Consider the following 22166-nt stretch of genomic DNA (forward strand, 5'->3'; position numbering starts at 1 on the left):
AAGGAGCAGGAAGGCTAGGCCCGAAACGTCAGCCTTCCTGCTCCTCTGATGCTGCTTGGCCTGCTGTGTTCATCCAGCTCTACACCTTGTTATCTCAGATTCTCCAGCATCTGCAGTTCCTACTATCTCTGAAAGAACATGGATGAGGATTTCAGCAGTGGATGAGGTGAGGCCAGAGGAGAGATGGGTAATGTTATGCAAAAGGAATAAACCTTGGACTTCCCCTTCCCCTGGGCTTTCTTCTCCTTGTCACTGTGCTATCCCCATCCTCCCAATTATAGCTTCTCAGAGCCACTTCTGAAGGTTGCTAGTGGCAACCCTGTGTTCACCTACTGTTGTCATGGAATTGTCACTGGAGTTGGGCTGAACCTATTTAAATAACGCCTGAAGTCAGTCAGGGCTACACTTTCATAGGCCAGATGATAGGCAAGTTAGACCCTCCACTCACCACATTCTCCCATCCCCACCCAGTTGAAATCAGGGCATATGTTATGTTACATTAGGAAGTCAAAAAGCCTTGGAGCTGTGCTAAATAGTAAGATGGCACTACACTTTAAGAGGTATAGGTGTTGGAATGGGCAGGTACATGGCAGATAAAATTCAATGTAGTAAAGTGTGAGAAGATACATATTTAATAGGAAGAATGAGGATAGATGTGCAGGAACACAAAGAATTGTGAGGATAGGGATTGCCAGGTGTTTGTGCAAAAATCTTTGAAGATGGCAAACAATGCAATTTATAAAGCAGATGGAAATCCTGAGCTAACTAAACAAAGGCATTGGCTATAAGAAAAAAAAGGGAAAATGTTGGAGAAATTCAGCAGGTCTGGCGACGTCATTTTCTTTATTTATTGTTGGAATTTGAGAAGATGGCAGTGAGTTGCCTTCTTGAACCGCTGCTATCTATTTTGTGTCGGTGGACCACAGTGCCATTAGGGAGGGAAATGCCAGGATTTTGATTCAGTGACAGTGAATGAACAGTGATATATTTCCAGGTCAGCATGATATGTAGCTTGGTGGGGAACATTTAGTTGGCAGTACTGGAATGTATCTGCTGCGCTTGGTCTTCTAGATGGTATTGGTCATGGGCTTGGAATGTGCTGTCTAAGGAGACTTGGTGAATCTCTGTAGTGCATCTTGTAGATGGTACCTGCTGCAGCTATTGAGAGTTGGTGATGGAGTGACCGAATGTTTGTGGATATGGTGCCAATCAAGCAGGGAGCTTTGGCTCGATCGATTTCAAGCTTCTTGAGCGTTGTTGTGGAAACCGGAACACAGTTAACGTTTTGAGTCGATATGATTGAATAGAAAACTCTTAAAGGTATACTGCGCCTTGTTTTTTGAAAAAAGACCAGCATTGTGTTCCATTCTAGCTGCCAAGCTTTAGGAAGCGTGTGAAGAAGATACAGCAGAGAATCACAAAAATATTGCCAGCAATACAGAAGTACAATTGCATGCATAGACTGAAAAAGCTGAAGTTGTTTTCCTTGGAGCAGAGAAGGCTAAGAGGAAATCTAGTCGAAGTGTTTAAAATCATGAAGGATTAGCTATAATAAAAATAAACTGTTCAGTGGCTGAAGGGCAGAGGGGAGAGATTTCAGATGATTGGCAAACATCCAAAGGCAAGGTAAGGAAAAGCTTTTTTACATGGCCGGGAGGGTTGTGGAAGCAGATTCAGCAGTAGCTTTCGAAATGGAAAAGAATTACAGGTATTTCTGCTATAACGCGTGGTTCATTAACGCGAACTGGCCGTAACGCGATTGATGTTGAACCATGGATATTGTTTGGATTATGCGAACTTTCCACTGTACTGCTACAGCGGTTTTTCTCTGGCGATTTTCCAAAGCACGGGGTCACATAAGAATGCAACTATCGCGTTATAGGAAAAATACCTGTACTTGGAGGAGTGGGAAAGTGGGACTAACTGGATTGCCCTTTGAAAGATCCACTATAAACTCAATTCTTTCTGTGCTGTACTGTTATACGATTTTATATTGCATGGAGGGTGTATAAAATATTTAGACCATGCAGCAGGACATTGAATTTGAAGTTGGACTACGGTCAGCCTGAGAAACTCCAGGTGTCAGGGACTGCCAGAGGAGGTCGTAAACAATGTTCAAAGATTGTGACAAGCATGAAATTCTCAGAAGTCTGATTGTATCATAAAATAGAGGGCTCCAGTCAGTTGGAGAATAAACAGGAAGCTGCTTGTTCCTTTGAATTCACTCGACTAATATAGCTACTATGGCCCGTCAGTTTTTCTGTTTGTTGCTGTGCGTGGGGATTTCCTTCACTACAGCATTAGCTGCTGTTAGGTTACTGGCACTGAAGCACTCACAATCCCACAGTATTTCCTATTCGCAAATCCACGTAGGTTCAATGCGTGTTTGACATTCTTGGGCTGCTAACCACAGGAAAGCAGAAAGAAATAACTTTGCATTTATATAGCATCTTTTACAATCTTAGGACATCCCAAAGCACTTCACAGAAAACCAAGCAAGTTTGATGGATAATTAGTGCTGTGTTCTGCAAAAATACAACCACCAATTTCCACAGGGCAATGTCCCACAAAGAGCACAACATAATCTGGTAATACTGGTCAGGACACTGCAGAGACTTACCAATCGTCACCCTGCAATCTTTAGCATCCATCTGAGCAGGCAGGCAGTGCCTAGGTTTCAGGTCGTAACTGAAAAATGGTACCTAAGACAGAGCAGCAATCATTATGGCCCTGGAAGTGTCATCCTGGATCTTTGGTTGAAGTTCCTGGAGTGGGTCCTGATCCTGTGGCCTTCAGATGCAGAAATGAGACTGTGTTCCCCTGGGAAACAGTTGACATCAGACTAGAGCTCTGCTGTCATTTAAATTTCAACATATTCCACACCATATTTAACATATGCACAGCTTCAGACAAGGGTTGCTAGCTTACCAGTATCATCCAACAGCCTCCAGTAACTGAAGAGCAATCTGCTATGAGCAATCCTGGTGAAAAGATCTAGAGGAAAATATTTGAGTATTATCATTTTCTTTGAGTACATTCACTTATTATGTATAACTTTAGAGATGGGAAAAGGGGCTGGGAATCACGCAATGAAAGCTTGAGGAATTCATTCAATTGGAGTTGGTAACCTTATCTCAGACAGAATAAATTACTTTTGACTCTAAATTTGCAATCTTACTGACTCCTCATCTCCCATCCAGTCAAAGCTAGTAATTTGCTTCTCCCAAAATGTAGGCAAATGTCACGTTGCTGCTTGGTCCCCTAACCGTTTGATGTTCCTCTTTTTTTAAGCAGTTATTGAAAACTTTTTTTGCTAAAAATTATAGACACAACATATTTTGTGATTGAGTATTCCACATTTAACCACCCTTGGCATTTTTTTCCATGTAATGTGTCATCAAGGAGCCCTAGCAAAACTGGTGTCAATTGGAATCAGAGTGCAAACTCTCTGCTGGTTGGAGTCATATCTGACACATACAAAGATGGTTGTGGTTGTTGGATCCAGACATCTCAGCTGCAGAATATCTTGGTGGGAGTTTCTCCGGGAAGTGTCCTAGGCCCATCCACCTTCATGTCCAAATGCAACAAGACCTGGACATTATCCAGGCTTGGGCTGAAAAATGGCAAGTAATATTTGTGTCTCTTAATAGCAAGCAATGACCACCTCCACTAAGAGACAATCTAACCATTGCCTCTTGACATTCAATGATGTTATACTATTAACATCCTGGGGGTTACCCTTGACCAGAACCACCACTGAACTGGATGTGCCACATAAATACACAGTGTCTACAAGAGCAGGTAAGAGGCTAGGAATACTGCAACGAATAACTCACTTCCTGACTTCCCAAAGCTTGTCCACCATCTACAAAGCACAGGCCTACAGCTCCAACAACACTCAAGAAGTTCAGCACCATCCAGGACAAAACAGCCCACTTGATTGGCACCACATCCACAAACATTCAATCACCCCACAATCGACACTCGGTAGCAGCAGTGTGTATGATCTACAAGATGCACTGCAGAAATTTACCCAAGATCCTGAGACAGCATCTTCCAAATGAATGGCCACATCCACTTGGAAGGACAAGGGCAGCAGATACATGGAAACCCCACCACCTGCAAGTTCCTCTCCGAATCACTCACTATCCTAACTTGGAAATATATCACTATTCCCTCAGTGTTGCTGGCCCAAAACCCTGGAATTCTCTGCCAATTGGCATTATGGGTCTATCTGCAGAAAACAGACTGCAACAATTCGAGAAGGCAGCTCAGCATCACCTTCTCAAGGATAACTAGGAATGGGAATAAATATTGGCCCAGCCAGGGACACCCATGTCCCCCGAGTGAATAAAAAAAATGATAGCAAGACCTGTCTTAGAGTATTAAATATCGTGTTGGCCTGCTTAAGAAAATGTGGCTTTACAACACGTACAGCACAGTTTTACAGTTGAGCCTTTTTTGTTACACCCATGCTGATTATAGGATGATATAATAAAATGTGGATTAAAATCACGGAAGGATCGACCACGCAAGGAGAGTGCAGGTTACTTCCAGTTAAGGAGTCGAGCACAAGAACTCGTAGACAGAAAATTAAACAAGAATTTTGGAACAGAGAGAGAAGAATTTTTTTTACACGGAATTACGATGCTGTGGGATTCTCTTCCAAGAATAGGAGTTGAGGCAGAAACTGCATCAACATTCAAATTCAGTAGGATATGTAGACTAACACAATTAGAAGTAATAGTGATTTGATTCTTACGTGGAGGGGAAATACTGTCACTAACTGCTTTGGTTGAAGGAGATAACAAGGTGTAGAGCTGGATGAACACAGCAGGCCAAGCAGCATCAGAGGAGGAGGAAGGCTGACTTTTCGGGCCAACTTGTTTCTCTATTGTAACTGGCGCATTTTTATGTATTATGATGGTCATTATCAGCGTCTCTCAATCTTCTAGATATTTGCTTGCTGTACACTTTCCTGTATCACACACTCTTAATCATGTATCTGTTACATTGGATGAAATCCATGCACAGGAAATGATATTTTCCTATTTTGGTCCAATCTACGTGAAACACTTTTTGGGACATTAGAGGGAAAGGGTAGACAGAACTTGACTCTGGATATAACTTGTGCTGCGCCAGACCTGTGAGCATTTAATGGAATATTGAGTGTTCAAAAATAGAAAAAAGATTCTATTCATTTTATTATTGGTTATCAAGATCTGGCAACATTGGCAAATCCATCTTCTGTTGACCTAAATCAGAGGAAAGCACATGCTGGGGCACTGGAGTCACATGTAAATCAGAGCAACTAAGGATGGCAAAGTCCCTTTTCTGAAGGACATTAGTGAGCCAGTCAATTGCTTTCGAGCTTTTTCCTCCTGTTTTTGGTGCATAAACTACAAATCTATTTGAACTAAGTTTCATAATCTGTAACTATAAGATTGTGAATTAATGGCTTTTGCGATGTTACTCCTGTGTGTTAACTATAGGCATAAGCTTACCTTATAAAAACTACTCCATGTCCTTCCAAAATTTCAGACTTTACAACAAACTACATGTCAGGCTGAGCATTCTGATGCAAAGCTGTATGCAAAGTCACACATTTGTACAAGGAAACTCAGGTTGACATTTCATTTTACGTCATTGTTAAAACAGCAGGTGTAAGATTGCACATAATTTATGTACCCAGCAACAGAAAGTCCACAAAATAATTTACCATTATAAATAAAGCCTATAGTTAAGCCATAGCTCAACGCGTAAAAGAAGCTAGATCTCAATACCCTGAAAGATATATTTTCTTATGAAAAGCAACAATTAGTCATCCTGAATGACTGACCGGAATTTTTAATTGCTACAATTCAATCAATGTTTTTACAGGAGTCTAATTCCCCTTTTTAGTGATGTTTCTTAGAAAAAAGTGGTCAAGTGCTCAAGAAATGATGTTTGCAAAATCATTGGCAAATCGATGTTCTGCCCCCAATCGACTGTCAACAGGGTCAAATTTGAAAGTAGTTTTAATACCTTAACAATCTCTGTTCTCCCAGTCAATTCTGTGACAAAATTACATTTACCCATTTTGAGATGTAGCCTATGATAACCTGTAGTTTCCTGGCCTTCTTAGCAATGTCTAAAATGTCAGAGGAACGCACCAAAACGCACAATACTTTACAACTACAGATTGCGTCATGCAGGATGTACGGGTTCAAACCTCACCAATACACAAAGGTGCATTGTAACGAGTCTGCACAGGTTTATAAAAAATAATTTATAATCTCAATTGATTGTGTGTCTAATTCCCTCCCTGACCACTCCCCACTGGTGTTTTGGATTTTCTTTTCAATTCATCTATATCATATCCTGCAAACAACTTTATCTAGCTTAATCAACACAGTATAAACATCCTGAGGCACTTCAGAACGCAATTGTACAAGTTTGTGAAACTGACAATGCACTCCTTGTCACTGAGCTCCAGAAAGAGACATTAGAGCTTGTTGGTTAAAGAGATAAGTGTTAAGGAACATCTCAAAGGAGGAAAGAGAGGTGGAAGGGTTTAGGGAAGGAATTCCAGAGCTGTGGCCCTTGTAGTTAAAGGCATGACAATTATTACTGGAAGCCCAACCTGGAGGAGCACAGAGATCCTCAGAGGCTGGAAAAAAATTCAGAAGGGGCAAGAGAATTGAAAACGAGGATGGGAACTTTAAGTATGCCAGATTGAGAGTCATGTAGACAAGTGAGTGCTAGATGAGGGTGGTTACATGAGCTAATTTGCAGGCAGCAGAGTTTGTTGGAGTTGATGGAGGGTGGAAGATAGGGAAACCAGCAAGGAGAGCCAACAGGGAGTGTCTGACTTTCAGCTTCCTGCTACAGAAACTAGACAATGGTAACCCCCAGAATGTTAATAGTGAAGTATTCAGTGATGAAAATGCCATTGAATGTCAAGGGAAGATGGTTATATTCTCTCTTGCTGCAGATGCACTTCTGTGGCATGAATGTTACTTACCTGTTTTCAGCAGATGCCTGATATTGTTCAGGTCTTGCTGCATTCTGGCATGGACTGTTTCAGTATCTGAGGAGTGACGAATGGTGCTGAACACCATACAATCATCTGACCTTATGATGGAGTGAAGGTCATTGATGAAGCAGCTGAAGATGGTTAGGCCTGGGAAACCTATTTTATACTGAAAATGGATGCAGTTTTATATATGTCTAAGCCAAGAAGTCACAATCAGTGAACTTAACAAGACCACTGTTTATAAAGCAACTCACCTACTCAGCTGAAATGATATTGAACATGTGTTGATTTCTGACCCTTACTGTTTGTTTTCAATTGTTCAAACTTCACCTGAAAATCCTTGATCTGTGAAGCCTTTTATTTTGTCAAGACCACATGGTTGTCTCTGGAGTATGAAAGTTACAATGCTTATGGTACTGTCGCAGCATTGGAGTAAAATTCAATTTGGGCAGTTTTGCATTATCTGCTCAATATACTGTCTGCATATTGCAGTGAAGAGCAACATTCCATTTGCCTTCCAAACCACTTGTTGCACCCGCAAGCTTGCTTTGGTATACAAAGATACCCATGTCCCTTTGTCCATCATCATTTCCCATCGATGTAAATAATATTCTGCTATTCTGTCCTTCCCACTAAAACTGATAACTTCACACCTTTCCATGTTACACTCCATCTTCCACGTGTTTTCCTACTCACCCAACTTGTCTGAGTTACCTTGAAGCCTCTTTACATCTTCCCTACCACTCACAAGCCTAAATCTTTTTGTACCTTTAAAAAACTTTAAAAATATTACCAATGATTTCCTCATCTAAATCATTGATTATATATTGTGAGTAGCTAGAATCAAAGCTTTGATCCATGTGTCACCTCACTAGTCATTGCGTTCCACTCTGAAAATGACACATTTATTCTCACTCTTTTGTTTCCTGTCTACTAACTAACTGTAAATCCATGCCAATATGTTACCCCTATCCCATGTGCTTTAATTTTGACCACCAACCTTAATGTGGAACTTTATCTAAAGACTTTGGAAAATTCAAATACACCACATCCACTTGTTCTCCTCCATTTATTCTCACAGCTATATCCTCAAAAAATTCAGAAGTTTTATCAAACGTGATTTCCCTTTCATAAATCTATAATGATTTTGCATAATCCAATATTGGTTCTAAATCCTCTGTTATCACATCTTTTAGTTTTATGGCTAATGTGGTTGCCTAGTCTGTGTAGATTAAAATAATGCATGACTACTGTTTAAATTGAAAACATTACACCACAATGTTTAAAAATGAAACAGAACTCTGGATTCTGCCAATGATATTCTATTCTGAGTTCCCAATTGATGAGTCACTTATTAAAGGGAAAATGTTTACATATTAACAGACTGTCTGTTACACAATAACACCAGGATGAGTCAGCTCCTTTCCTGTATGTCTATTCCATTACTAAGTGTCTAATTGTTTTTGTGATTAGTTAACTGCATGTCAGTTGATCGAGAGAGAATCCTGATTCCTCTGCCTGGCGTGGTTAGAGCTGCCCAGTTTGTCTGAACAAGTCTCTGAGTTTTTATAGAGACAAAAAAACTGCAGATGCTGGAATCCAAGGTAGACAAACAGGAGGCTGGAAGAACACAGCAGGCCAGGCAGCATCTGGAGGAAAGGAGCAGTCAACATTTTGGGTATTACCCTTCTTGAGGAAATACCCAAAACGTTCACTGCTCCTTTCTTCCAGATGCTGCCTGGCCTGTGGTGTTCTTCCAGCCTCCTGTTTGTACCTCTGTGTTTTTGTTACCTGGTCTCATCCCTCAAACTACACCGACCCCACATCTGCCACCATTCACTGACTGACTTGGCCACACCAATGCCATCTCATCTTCATCTGACCAACCCAAAAGCAAACACTCTGATATTTTCCCAGATGATTACTTCTGGTATCTTGTGATATTCACCACCTCTACCAGTATGTGCTATAGAATAAGGGTTGTGCCACAAATCCTCTGTTGTTTTTGCCTGTCTAGTGATTAATGGTAGATGATACAACAAAGTGGGGGAAGAACGTACCCAATACCAGCTACATCAAACTGTGCATAGACCCTCGGTACGAAAGCACCAAGTGTCACTATGTCCTGAGGTTCTACCTGACCCTGGTGTTGCGAAGGATGGGACTGGCCTGTTGCCTTGGGACGCTCCAAGTAGTTGGACAGTTCTGTATTACCCATCCTTCATGGAGAAATTTGCAAAGAAAAACACCTTTGACGACAAGTCCATCAGGAATTGGTCAGCACATAATGTCCTCAAGATCCTGAGGGAAAGTAAGTTACCTGAGCAGACTGTCAAAGTCAATTGGCAGAATGTCTCATCACCAGAACTTTCCAACAAGCACCAAGACATCGCTTGGCTGGTGGTGAGAAGGACACTACCTATGAAAACTTTCATGTATACCAGGATTCTCTGTACCACATATGCTGCCCTTGAAGAGGCTGCGGCAGGTGGAGACTGTCACACATCTCCTGCTGGAATGTACTTTTTCAAAGGAACCCTGCAGAAAGATGTAGTGCATTTTGTCAAGGTTCACCCTGAGCAGCTCCGTGATATGGGACTCTGTGCTCAATGGGCTGTTCCTTGGGGCGCACACCCAGACAAAGGTTGACTGCATCTAGAGGACCATCAACTCTGTGAGAGACCTCTTTGGTCTGCCTGAGCAAGGAGTTGACCTTGACTGAGTGTTGCAGACTGGTACATTCCAAGGTTCAGGACTATTTGCTGAGGGATTCACTAAAGCTTGGGGCAGCTGCTGCAAGGTGCAATGGGGAAAGACCACTGTCTAAGGTCTTTCTGCCAAAGTTAAGTGGGATCCATTCAGTTATTGGATACCCGGTGCCTCAAATGCATGTAAATATAGTCTTGTACAAGTAAGCAATGCCTTTGGCTTCTTGGTTGGATAGAGACAAATCTCAATCTTTGTTTGTTTCTTCATACGCTACTGCACAGAACTGAACTGCCTTAGTGACTATGGATGTATATGAAGATATTTTTATGAATAAAGTATACTTTTGAAATAAAAAAGGGATACAACATCATAGGGTATCTCCAGAAGAGGCACTGTTCTGAAATAACAAGAAGGTTTATTGCTACCTATGTTCAGGAATAATTACCTTAGGGGGCTGATACAGATATATCTGCTTCTTCTGAAAGCTACAGCAGAACTCCTTGTCTCCACACACAGCCTGTGTGTGATATCAATAGAATGGATGGAGTCAGTGCAACACCAACATTAACCCTTTAGAACCACTAACCAGAATCTGTGTACTTCTGCCTTGTATATATTTCAGGACTCCGATTCTATCACCTTTTCAGGAAGACAGTTCGAAAGACTCATGACCTTCAAGACAATAAATTATACTTCAGCAAAACAATAGAAAATAGTGTTTGTATTTTGACAAAAATGGGTGGTTTCCCCTTGTGGAAGAGTCTAGGACCAAAGGACATATTTCAGAATAAGGGGTCACACATTTTAAAACAGAGATGAGGAGGAGTTTTCTCTCTGAGGGCTGTTGAAGCTGGGTCATTAAGCATATTCAAGGCTGAGACAGACAGATTTTTAGTTGGTGAATAAGTTAAGGGTAACGGTGAAAAGGCAGGAAAATAGAGTTGAACCACGATCTCATAGAAAGCAGAGCAGACCTGAGGGGCAGAATGGCCTACTTCTACTCCAACATCTTATGATCTTATTACTTTCTGGAATAAACAGATTGAATGATTCTTGATTGTCTGTTGAAATACTTGTTATGATGAATCAACCAAAGTGATCAACAAAGTATCTTGTAATCCAATTATGACTCTTCTCCCTATTTGCTTTCAGTAGTAAACTGGACTCTTATCTTCTATTCTTGGAGTCTTCAAGACAATTCTGGAAGATTGCCAGCCCACTGTGTAGAACTGAAAAAAGCAGATAAACTCAATTTTCTGAAACTCTGTTTATATATAGTTTTGTGGAAGATGGAGATGGAGGAACGGTAACTTCCGAGCTCCTTGGGACTAGGATTGGAGATATTGATCAAAGCTTCACAACTTCTGTTCACTTAATGACTAGACAGTGTTTCTGCATGGAATATCTACATCACAAGCCACCCACCATACTGGAGACTTAGGTGGCCATTTTTAGCCTGTCAAATGGAGGCAGAATCTGAGTTCTAAGTTCCTGATTGTCTTGAGAAGGAGAGAAAGTGTAGAGTGCAGAAAAACAGAGTAAAAGAAATGATGATCAAAAGAAGGATTAAGGATAAATCAAAGCACAAGCATTTTTTTATCGTTTTGCTGAATCTTAATATATGCTCTTGAGGGCTGTGAGTCTTTAAAATTCTTTTCATGGAAACACAGTGGAAGAAGAGTTTTGGAATATTTTCAAGGCAGAGGTAGATGGATCTTGTTAAGCAAGGGCCTATAAGGGTATCAGGGTATCTGAGAATGTAGATTTGAGGTTATAATCAGATCAGCCATGATCTTATTGAGTGGTGAAGGAGGCTCAAGGGGCTGAATGGCCTACTCCCACCCCTGATTTGTAAGTTCAGATGTCAACTGTTAATTTCTGACATTTTGGGCCTGATTCTGAATTGGTCTATGTAGATGGGTTTTGAATCCATTAAAATCTCACCTATTGATTAAAACAAATTATAAAACGGCACAGGGTAGAAAGAGGCCATTCTGCCTATCATCCTGGCACCTGCTCTTTTATACAACTATTTAATCAGTCCTACTCAATCTGCTTTTACTCCTGTAGACTTTTTTTCCCTCTCTTTTTGAGTATTAATGTGATCCCCTTCCAGAAGTTATTTCTGAATCTGTTTCCAATAGGCTTTCAGGCAATGCATTCCCGATCATAACTAGAAAATTTCTCTTCGGCTGCCTCAGACATTGGGACCATACAGTCAGCCACAATTTTATCAAAGTCACCCCTGGATATAATCTGTTTATTATAAATTTGTGCTCTTTGACTCCTGACCCTTCTGACAATTGTAACAGTTTGTCCCAATTTACTTTCTCAAAACTCCTCATGATATTGGTCACCCTGATTAAATCTTCTTTTAACTTTACCTTCATGGATGACAATTTCCACTTCCCTTGTCTCTGTGTATACCTGAATCCCCAGATCCCTGATGCTATTTCTGCTACATCTCCTCTGCACCCTCTTCCTAAAGTGTGCTGTCCAGGATTGAACACATTACTCATGTAAAGGCCTATCCAGTGATCTACAAAGATTCAGCACAAATTATTTGCTTTCACCTCTATACCTCTATATAAAGGCCAAAGTAGCCTTTCTTTAACAGCCAAATCACATCCCTAAACAACTGGAAAAATAGCTGCTGGCAGCCTCCCACTTGGTGTATTCCTTTCAATTCATTGAATAAAGCAACATCATCCTTTCATTGAGATAACAAAGGTGTACAGCTGGATGAACACAGCAGGCCAGGCAGCATCAGAGGAGCAGGAAAGCTGACGTTTCAGGTTTGGACCCTTCTTCAGATGTTTGAGATGCTCGCTGTACTTTGTTATCCCCTCTGTCCAGAAGCATCTCTGTAATTATAATTGTTCCTTGAATCTGCCTGTTTATGAAAGCTTATTGTCACCTGAGTGGTTGTCTACCTGCCTCTCAGCCTTAGATAGATGGTGCTGTCTTGGCTGGTCTGTTGGAAAAAGAGGTTTCAGTACTGGATTAGCATTTGTTCTATGCTGCTGGGGAGTGTGGTTCTCTGCTTAACTTCACCCACTTCAGTGTCCGCCCAGGCCCCTGCATCTTCAGGACCATACTGTCAACCACGGTTCCATCAGTCACCCTGGGATGGCCACATTTATCTGTGATTGAAGCTCCTTCCAGATTGTCTTTCAGGGTGGAGGGCAGTGGGAAGAGAAGGGCAACTGACTGGAGTCCGTCTCTTGGGTTTTCTCACAGGATGAGATACGGGTAGATCCTGGTGCCCTGCTGGATCTGCAGAGAGATGCAAAAGAGAATGACTTTCTGAGCAATCAGATGCTGAAAACCCTAAATGCCATGAACAGATTGGACTTAGCCAAATCTACATTCACGAACATGGCTTATATTCCCTTGAGCTGAGAAGGTTGAGGGGTGGGGCATTATTTTAAAGTTAGAGCTCAGCCATTCACATGTGACATCAGGAAGCATTTCAAGCCATGGAAAAGTTATGGTGCAGAATCAGATCACTCAGCCCATTTGTATTTGTGCTGGCTGAATAAACTAGCTGATCATTCCAATTCCACTTTCCAAGTCATTTATGACCTTGCAGGTTACCACACTTCAGGTGCAGATCCAGGCTCCCTTTAAATGACTTGAGGGTTTCAGCTTCAACAACTAAATGGGGCAGTGCATCCCAGATGTCGACCATCCCCTAGATGGAAAGGTTTTTCTTCCTATCTCCTCTAATCCTTCTATCAATTGCTTTAAATCTGAGCCCCTTGGTAATTGATCTCTCTGTTAGGGGAAACAGATCTTCCCTGTCTACTTGATCTAAGCCCCTAATTATTTTGTCCTCCTCAACTAACTCACCTCTCAGCCTCCTCTGTTCAAAGGAAAAACAACACTAGACTATCCAATTTTTCCTCATTGCTACAATTTTCAAGCCTTGGCATTATTCTTGTGTTCTGTCTAAAACAAGAATATCCTTCCTATGATGTGGTGACCAGATTGTACACAGACCTCTAATTGTGTCCTAACCAGTGGCTTATATAGTTCTGGCATTTATAGGTTCCTGCTTTTGAATGTAGTACTTTGCCCGATGAAGGAAAGCATCCTGTATGTATTCTTTGCCATATTGCCTACCAGACCTGCCACCTTCAGCAGCATGTGGGCATGCACCTCAACATCTCTCACTTCATCCACCCCCTCCAATTCATTGCAATATTCTCTTGCTTTGTTTGCACTCTCCAAATGCATAGCCTCGCACTTCCTGGCTTGAATTCCCTTTGCCACTTTTCTGCCCACTCACACAAATCATTGATATCTTCCTGCAGTTGACAGCTACTTTCTTCACAACAGCTACCCAGCCAGTTTTATGTTGTCTGCAAATTTCCAAATCATGCCCACCACAACTGCTTCACAAAGGACCGTGGAAGACTAGAAATGCAAGCGATCACTTGGAAGTGCTGAGACCGAGATTGGTAGATATTTATTGGGTAAGGGTATTGAGGAAATTGAAGCAAAAACAAGTGAATGGACTTAAAATAGATGATCTAATTGGGTGTCAGAGCAAGCCCAGGGGGCAGAATGACTACTAGTCTCTGAGCCATGACACCAAAACACCTAGACAGAAACTTACAACTGACTCTCAGACAGGTAATAAAAAACAATCACCTGTGAAAATTCAGTTATACATCTATAATTCTAGAAACTTTTCATATCAAATAAGAAGACAAATGAATTTGTTCTCATTTCATAAAGTCAGAAGTCACACGATGCCAGAAAACACAAGCTTTCAAATAAACCTGGTGTCGTGTGACTTCTGGCTTTGTCCACTCCAGTCCAACACCTGCACCTCCATATCACGGCTCTTATTTCATGAAACAGGGAGTTACATAATTTTCACACATTAGTATGTTGCTCAGAATCAAACTGTGTTACTTTTGCACCTAAAATAATGGCTAATTTACAGGGAAAGAAATGCCATAAACAGTCAATTTCCTATATGTTGACCTTGGTAGTAACTCCATAGGGGCAGCATACAAAGCTTTGACAAGTATACAAAGACATTGAGTTGATCTCTGTTGTCAGAGGGATAAGCAGGCATTGATTTGTTCAATTTTACCTTTCAATATGGAACGACATTGTCCCCAATTATTCTTTTTTAAGGTATATAAAGTAAAAAGAAAAGAAAGCACTTGCATTTCCATCGCATCTTATCAAATCCTCCAAACGTCGCAAGCTACTTCATGGCTCATGAATTACTTCTGTAGTCACTCTTAATATGTAGACAATCCTTCACCCACATCGTGCACAGCAAGCTCTGAATAAAAAGATTATTTTCTTTTCTGGCATCCATTGACTTTTTCAGATTCAGCAGATTTGGTCCTAAGGATTTCACTATCAGCTTCTCCAGAAGCAGGGAGTCAATTCCAGCACACCTACCATCTATACTCCTCAGAATGGTGGGCTCAAGACTGGCCAAGGATCAGATTACAGTCCCTTTGCTGTTCAAGTTTATGTAATGTGGAGGTGCCTGTGTTGGACGGGGGTGGACAAGGTCAGAATTCACATGACACCAGGTTATAGTCCAATAAGTTTATTTGAAATCACAAGCTTTCGGAGCATTGCTGCTTTGGCAGGTGGAGTGAAGGCTGGTGCTTCTCTTTACTCCACCTGATGAAGGAGCAGCGCTCTGAAAGCTTGTGTTTTCAAATAAATCTGTTGGACTATAACCTGATGTCATGTGACTTCTGACCTTGTTCAAGTTTACATTTAGCTCACGTCACAAAGCCTGAAAAAATGTTAATGGCGAGTGTTTGTTTAAATAAAAACTTGCATTTATAAAGTACCTTTCATGATCTTAGTATATTCCAAAGTGCTTTCTAGCCAATGAAATACCTTTGAAGATATAATCATATGGGAAGCTTGGTGTTTTGGCGTTATAACCTGAAGTTTCCTTTGCTTGCTCTTTTGATAGTCTGACTGTAAGAACCATCGGGTGAGCATGCCAAGAGTGTTAGAGATTTGGGTGAGCATGATATTTCTAACCAGTACTTTTCCTTTCTACTTATAGGTGATTGGAGTCATTAGCAGGGAATACATCCCCCAAGGGACACGTTTTGGGCCATTGGTCGGGGATATTTACACCAAAGACAATGTCCCAAAGAACATAAACCGAAAATATTTCTGGAGGGTAAGTTAGTCAAGGTCACTGACTGAAACTGACCAGATACTTGAAGGCACAGCTTACCTTTGTTTCCTCAAGCAGGAATGTGATAATGGTTGGATACTCAGCTTGATTTAGATGTTTAAATATGAGCCAGCATCCAGGCGGGGCTCCCTGCCCCTTCATTACAGTTCTGTGAAATCTGTTACATTCGCTTGAGGGAGAGCAGACAGGCCCTCAGTTTAATATCTCATTCAAAATACCACACATCTGACAGTGCAGCACACCCTCTGTACAGGCACTGGGCTGTTAGCTTGGATTCAGTGCTCAAAGCCCTGGAGTTGGACTTGAAGCCCATGATCTTCTGATCCAGAAGTTATGGACTATGATATGACAATGCTATTACAGATGAGTCTATGAAACTCTCGGCATTGTCTTTAGGCAAATGAGGTACTGGCAGAACATGTGCTATATTGTATAAAAACCAAAAGAACTGCGGATGCTGCAAATCAGGAACAAAAACAGAAGTCGCTGGAAAAGCTCAGCAGGTCTGGCAGCACCTGTGAAGAGAAAATCAGAGTTAACGTTTCGGGTCCGGTGACCCTTCCTCATCTATCCAATGTGATGTATTGCCCCTGTATGAGGTACTGTTCAGGGACATGGTGATCAGTTTTGAACTCTTAAACAAAACTATTAGCTTTGAAAGAGTCAAGAAGGAAGCATTGATCCCCGGGATCTGTCATTTTTAGTTCTGACGAATTTTTCAGGAAATTGAGATTACTGTCTTTGGCAAGGAGGTGAGATAAGCTTTTTGAGGTTTTTGTGGTTCTGGAGGGTTTTGGCAAGGCTGATCTGGGCAGATTGTACAGCATGGCAAAAGTTCAAATCTTGGGGTCACCGATTTAAAAGTGAGGAAGTTAGAAGTAAGAAAGAAAGTTGGAGGAAATTTTTCATTCAAAGTGAGTTATGGAATTAATTATCAGGGAGGAACATTCAGTGCAAATGTGAGTGAACAGACAGTTGAATCTGCTTCTAGTGAGAGAATAGATCTGGTGGGATTTGGTACGAAGAGTGGAATGGGTCAGATATTGTCATCTCGGAAATGTTGAATTCAATAGTATGCCAATGGCAAAGCTGACATCGTAGGCTGGGCTGGCTCTTTCCAGCTGAACCCTGAATACAACTGTTCAGCACCAAGCTACAATGCTCCTTATAAACAGTCACTCAGTCTGGCAGGTATCAGCCTTACACAATTGTAGAGATTACGTCTTTACCCTTTTCACTGGAAGGTGCATCACGCTATCTGAGACTTCTCCCCACGCACTGCTGCTCGGATCAAGAGACAAGGAACCTGGCAACTTTCATCCACTCCTGCTCCATGATAATTGTCCTTGGTTGGTCGTGGCTTAATCTGTCTTCAATAGACATCAACTCAGATGAGCAGTGGTATGTCAATCTACAGTCCTTCAATAACTCACTGATATTAGTAATGACACATGGATATAAAGGGTCCAGAAAATTGGTTTGCCAGTATTGACAGGAGAATATGAGAGACAATTAAATCTTTGGCCTCTGGCTACATTTGACACAAGTTCCCTGCAAAATTGGGTTTCAATTCTAGGCCTCTAGAGGATCCTAGAAAATCTTTCTGGTGTTGGCCTCGAGCAGTCCCTTTCAAAGCTTTAAGGGGAAGATAGGGTAGGACAAGGGGACAAGAGTTGCGATGAGGAAGCAGGAGGTTGGGATTAATCCGATGGGGTTTGACAGTGATTAATGATATTCTTGGAGGTTTCATCACCTCATTTGCTCCTACTGTCTAGCTGTTAACCTCGTCAGTCAACATTGGTAATGCACTGCCTTCCTATGCCAACAAAGAGACTCATTCCTGATTGGGTGATGCTTGTTTGTCAGTCAAACATCATTTTTTCCCCTTTCAATCTTTTAAACCTGAAAAAGAGAAATGTTCAAAGAAGATGTCCCTATAACTTTTCTCTAGGGTTGCATGCAGGAATGTCCTAGAGATGGATCTTAAATTCCTAAAAACCTGGAGGGTTGGAATTCCTCCTTATTGAGCCTCTTGACCTTTCCACTCTTCCAAGAGATCCTGTGGATAATGAGCGTGAGGTAACAAGAGGAACACGATGGACTGAGAGTTCAGAGCAGTTACAGATTGCAGGCTTACCATGACCATCAGCACCACCTCCCCCGCCTCCCCACCCCCCCCATGTAGATGTTTCCCATGGCACTGGAATTAGTGCAGAATTGTGTGTTGGATTGCACGGTAGCACCCTAATGAGATCAACAAACTGAAAGCAGACTGGTGGGGGATGGGGGGAGGGACTTTTTCAAGTTTCTTAAATTAAGCTTGAAAGATTGAGAACAGCACAACTCACAACCACTACACCTCCAGCATCCTGTAGGATAGGAAGATGCACAGACATACAAGACACACTCACTGGCTGCCTTTCATGTCTGACTCAGTTTTATTTTGATTTTCAGTGTCAGTTCCTCTTTAGCAAGACATGTCCTTCTTGCAGCCAATTAGGAATGGGCAACAATTACTGACCTTGCCAGGAATCTCATTTTCCATGAAGACTGGAAAAGCTGAAATTATCCTCTTTAGAGTAGGAAGTGTTAATGTATTCAAAATGATAAAGGTTTAGAACGGTCCCGACCCAAAATGTCAACTTTTCTGTTCCTCTGATGCTGCCTGGCCTGCTGTGTTCCTCCAGCTCCACACCTTGTTATCTCTGGTTCCTTTGGCAAGTGGGTTGGCAAACACAGGTCATAGCTTTAAAACAATCAGCAATAAAGACGGGCATGAGAGGTGCCTTCACGCATGTTATTTTTAACACACTAAAGTTGAATTAATACCACAAGAACTTTCAAAATTCAACTGGGCCTATGCTGAAGAGGATTGATATTGTTGATAGAGTTAATGGGGGGGGGAGAAAGCGGCGGTAGGGAACGAAGCTGGGCTGTGGCAGTTCATTAGTAAACTCTTTTAAAGGGCTAGCACTGCCAGAATGGAGAATGGCCTCCTCTCTGCTGCAAAATCCTAATTTTGAAGTGACTACGATCCAGCTCTTTCAGACCTCGGTCTCATTGCCCTCTGGTGGATATACTCGGGATTACTTCTAAAAGTACCTTTCTTTACCTGTCAACCTAACTTCTCTCCTGTATTTTCATTGTTAGAAACATGTGGCACATCTTTGACCGCCCTCACCCCACCCCAACCTACCCACCCTGTCACCACATCCTTCTGTCCTGTTGCACCCATTTGTTGCTCTGCTTTCTCAACGAGATTCCTCGAAATGCATTCTATTATTTTTTTTTTCTGGACAACATTGCCCGTTGTGTTTTCAAAGTTTTATTGCTACTTTTCAATAATTCCCCTGAACTGCCTGTGGACATTTCTTATTCCCTCATTACTTATTGCTCTAGTTTTACCTTCTTCCATCGCACCAGAATGCAGGATCGGATTGGAAAGGGGACCCAATAAAAGTGCCACCCCCCGCCACAAACACACACTAAATTTTTAACTCCTGCTAATCTGAGCCTGACTCCTCCCAGCCTCTAAACGCTGCGCCAGAAATGACTGGCCCTGGTTAATGTAAACTGCTTAACAGCGCTCGCATCCAATTCCTCTGTTGTCTCGGAAGTGTTGTTGCATGTATGCTATCCTGCAAATAGCATCACTGCGGAAATCCGATACGTGCCCGTTCAGGGGTTTGTACAATAACGTGTCTGACCGTTTCAGTGGTGATCCGAGCTCTCAGGATTTAGGCGCTGAGAAACTTCACGTTTTGTTTCGTGTTGCAGTTTTGCTTCCTCTTCCTCATTTAATCCCCAATTCTCTCCTTTCACTTTCTCTCCTTCACTCTCTCCTGCGCCCTTCTGATTTAAAAAAAATGGTCAGCAGACCATGTAAACGTCTCTGATCACCCCGCCCAAGTGGCCAATCTTCACATGGGTGTGTCACGATGGTGAGTGCTGGCAAGCTATTTGACCGTAGGAGGAATCACAGTCCCGATCCTATTCTCAATATTATAAATCAGGTTTAAGGCGTCGTGTGTGTATGTGTGTGTGAGTGAGAAAGAAATAAAACGTCAGCGGCTAACAACATCCTGTAATATTCTACACGAACTGAGCCGAAACAGCATAACCCCAGTTTAGGGAACACTCTCACATGTTTAGCTGCAGTGACTCCCGACCGTTTGCAGTTTTCGGAATAAACTCTGCGCAGTACAGTCCATTTACAAAAAGTTCTGGTGACGTCTGTACCAGGAATAATCTCGAAATTGCTACCTTGTCATTGAGGGAAGCAAGTTATGGTTTTGCTTTAACAATATGAAACTTGAACGCAATAATAGTCACAATCAGTTTGGATTGGCTTTGTTGTGAGTGGACGGTATAGTTGGAATGGGTTCTGGTCTCTCAATGCTGACTCACTGGGTAGCACGGGACCAACAGAATCCAATATCACACAAAGTGTGGCGCCCTCGGCTTCTGTGCTTTCCATTTCTCTTGTAGTTCTTTGCAATTGTTGATGTCCCTCATTTTCCAAACAATATTGTTAGGGGTAATTCCTGCATCTTCCCCTCCTTTGAGAATGTGTGTCACACAATCAGGTCCACAGTGTTGCAGATCGAAGGGTACTGCTTTCTTTATTGAAACAAATCCCTGAAGACAGGTGACAGGCAAAGTTTAAGGTGATCTGCAGTTAATGATCATTATTACTGGGAGCTGCAATTATTTAAATCAATTTGTTTGGACATCCTCTGGGGCATTGAGTAGGATTTGAAACTGAACCAACACTTCCACAGTGCCACAAAATCCACTTCAGGTAGATCTGCACAGGACACACGTCCTCGGTAATGTGTAGCACTCTTGGTGTCTTCTTAGTGCTGAACAGGTTTGTAATGAGGCCTCGGTGGTGGAATTTGCAATAGCTCTGGCTGTTGGATAGTTCATTGCATGTCATCTGAGAGATGTGGTTTGCCAGAGGAACTTATTGGTGACTCTGAGTGTTTCACATTCCTTGATCCAAAGGATGTCTCCGTCAGGAAGCTTGCTCCTTACAGGATGCCTGAGATTGAACAGCTCAACCTGCAGTGATAAGTAAAGTGCAAATTTAACAATCAGATCTGTTTTAGATCCAGCCCTGTGCTCACTGTTTGAGTTTCTGGGAAGCTTTGCAGGTTTCTTTCTGACCCGTCGAACAGTGACCACTGTATCAGCTGGATCTGACATCTTTTAATTTTTCACATGTTTTATAGATAGTGGATGTGCTTCAGGTAACGTGGAGTCATCCAGGAGGCCATGGCTGGAGACTGGTTCATTGTCTGAGGCGTGTTAGGACGATCCTCATCCCAGTCACTGTTCCAAAGGATCTCATGGGCCATAGGCTGTAGGTGGAAGAAGGAGGGCTGAGATTAGAATTCCAATATAACTCCTCGCCTTGCTTGTCATTCAATCAGCCAATAGGCTCTATCCCACATAGAAAGTCAGGATGGGACAGCCACCCACTCAAAGAAGCTACCAGTACTCAGTGTGAAGGCTCACGGCATGTGTCGAATTGGCCCCAACCTCCACCAGGAGGACACTGCACTCTTCCCATTCCAGAGACAGTTTCATCACTCCATTGGTGTGCATATATTCAGATGCATCAGCTCTAGATTTCCCTCTCTAAACATCTTTGTTCCTCCACACCTCTTTAAGATATGCACTAAAGCTTACATTGTTTGACCAAGCAATTTGTTGCTTGTCCAGTTATCGCCTTACCTCAGTGTCAAAAATTGGTTGATAATTACGCCCATAGTGCCTTTGGATGTTTTACCATGGCAAAGGTGCTGTATTATTGCTGGTTGTTCTAATGAAATTCTGTATCTGTAGAACTGTGTTCCATTGCTTTAAATATATGAAGAGGGCACTTTGGCCAAGTATAATAGATAGATTTCTATCTTGTTGTGAGGTGATCACTTTCAGTACTATATAAGCATTCTTAATAAACAAAAATAATAGAGCCTGTCAAGTTGAAATTAATTTGAAAACAAACCAGCTTCTGCCTGGGACAAAGAGGTATATCAGCGATACTGTACCTGGGTTACCGTCAGTGCAAGCAGGACAGTGTGGGACAGTTACTCTATCCCAGTGTGGGTCAGGGTCAGTGTCAGTGGAACCATACCTCAGTGAGTTTCAGTGTCTGGGGCAATGGGACCTCAGTGAGGGTCAGTGTCTGGGGCAATGGGACCTCAGTGAGGGTCAGTGTCTGGGACAATGGGACCTCAG

General features: G+C 42.0%; 1 protein-coding gene across 1 annotated transcript in view; it reads left to right on the plus strand.

Annotated features, from left to right (window-relative positions):
• LOC109912207 (PR domain zinc finger protein 1-like) overlaps positions 1 to 22166 on the plus strand; it is a 51342-nt gene that overhangs the window by 8633 nt on the left and 20543 nt on the right. The window contains exon 2 of the mRNA XM_020511592.2: positions 15783 to 15902. Within this exon, the coding sequence (XP_020367181.1) occupies positions 15783 to 15902 (120 nt within the window). The remainder of the gene's footprint in view (positions 1 to 15782; positions 15903 to 22166) is intronic.

This window comes from Rhincodon typus, chromosome 27, assembly GCF_021869965.1.
Source record: "Rhincodon typus isolate 14 chromosome 27, sRhiTyp1.1, whole genome shotgun sequence".
In the NCBI taxonomy this organism is placed as follows: domain Eukaryota; kingdom Metazoa; phylum Chordata; class Chondrichthyes; order Orectolobiformes; family Rhincodontidae; genus Rhincodon; species Rhincodon typus.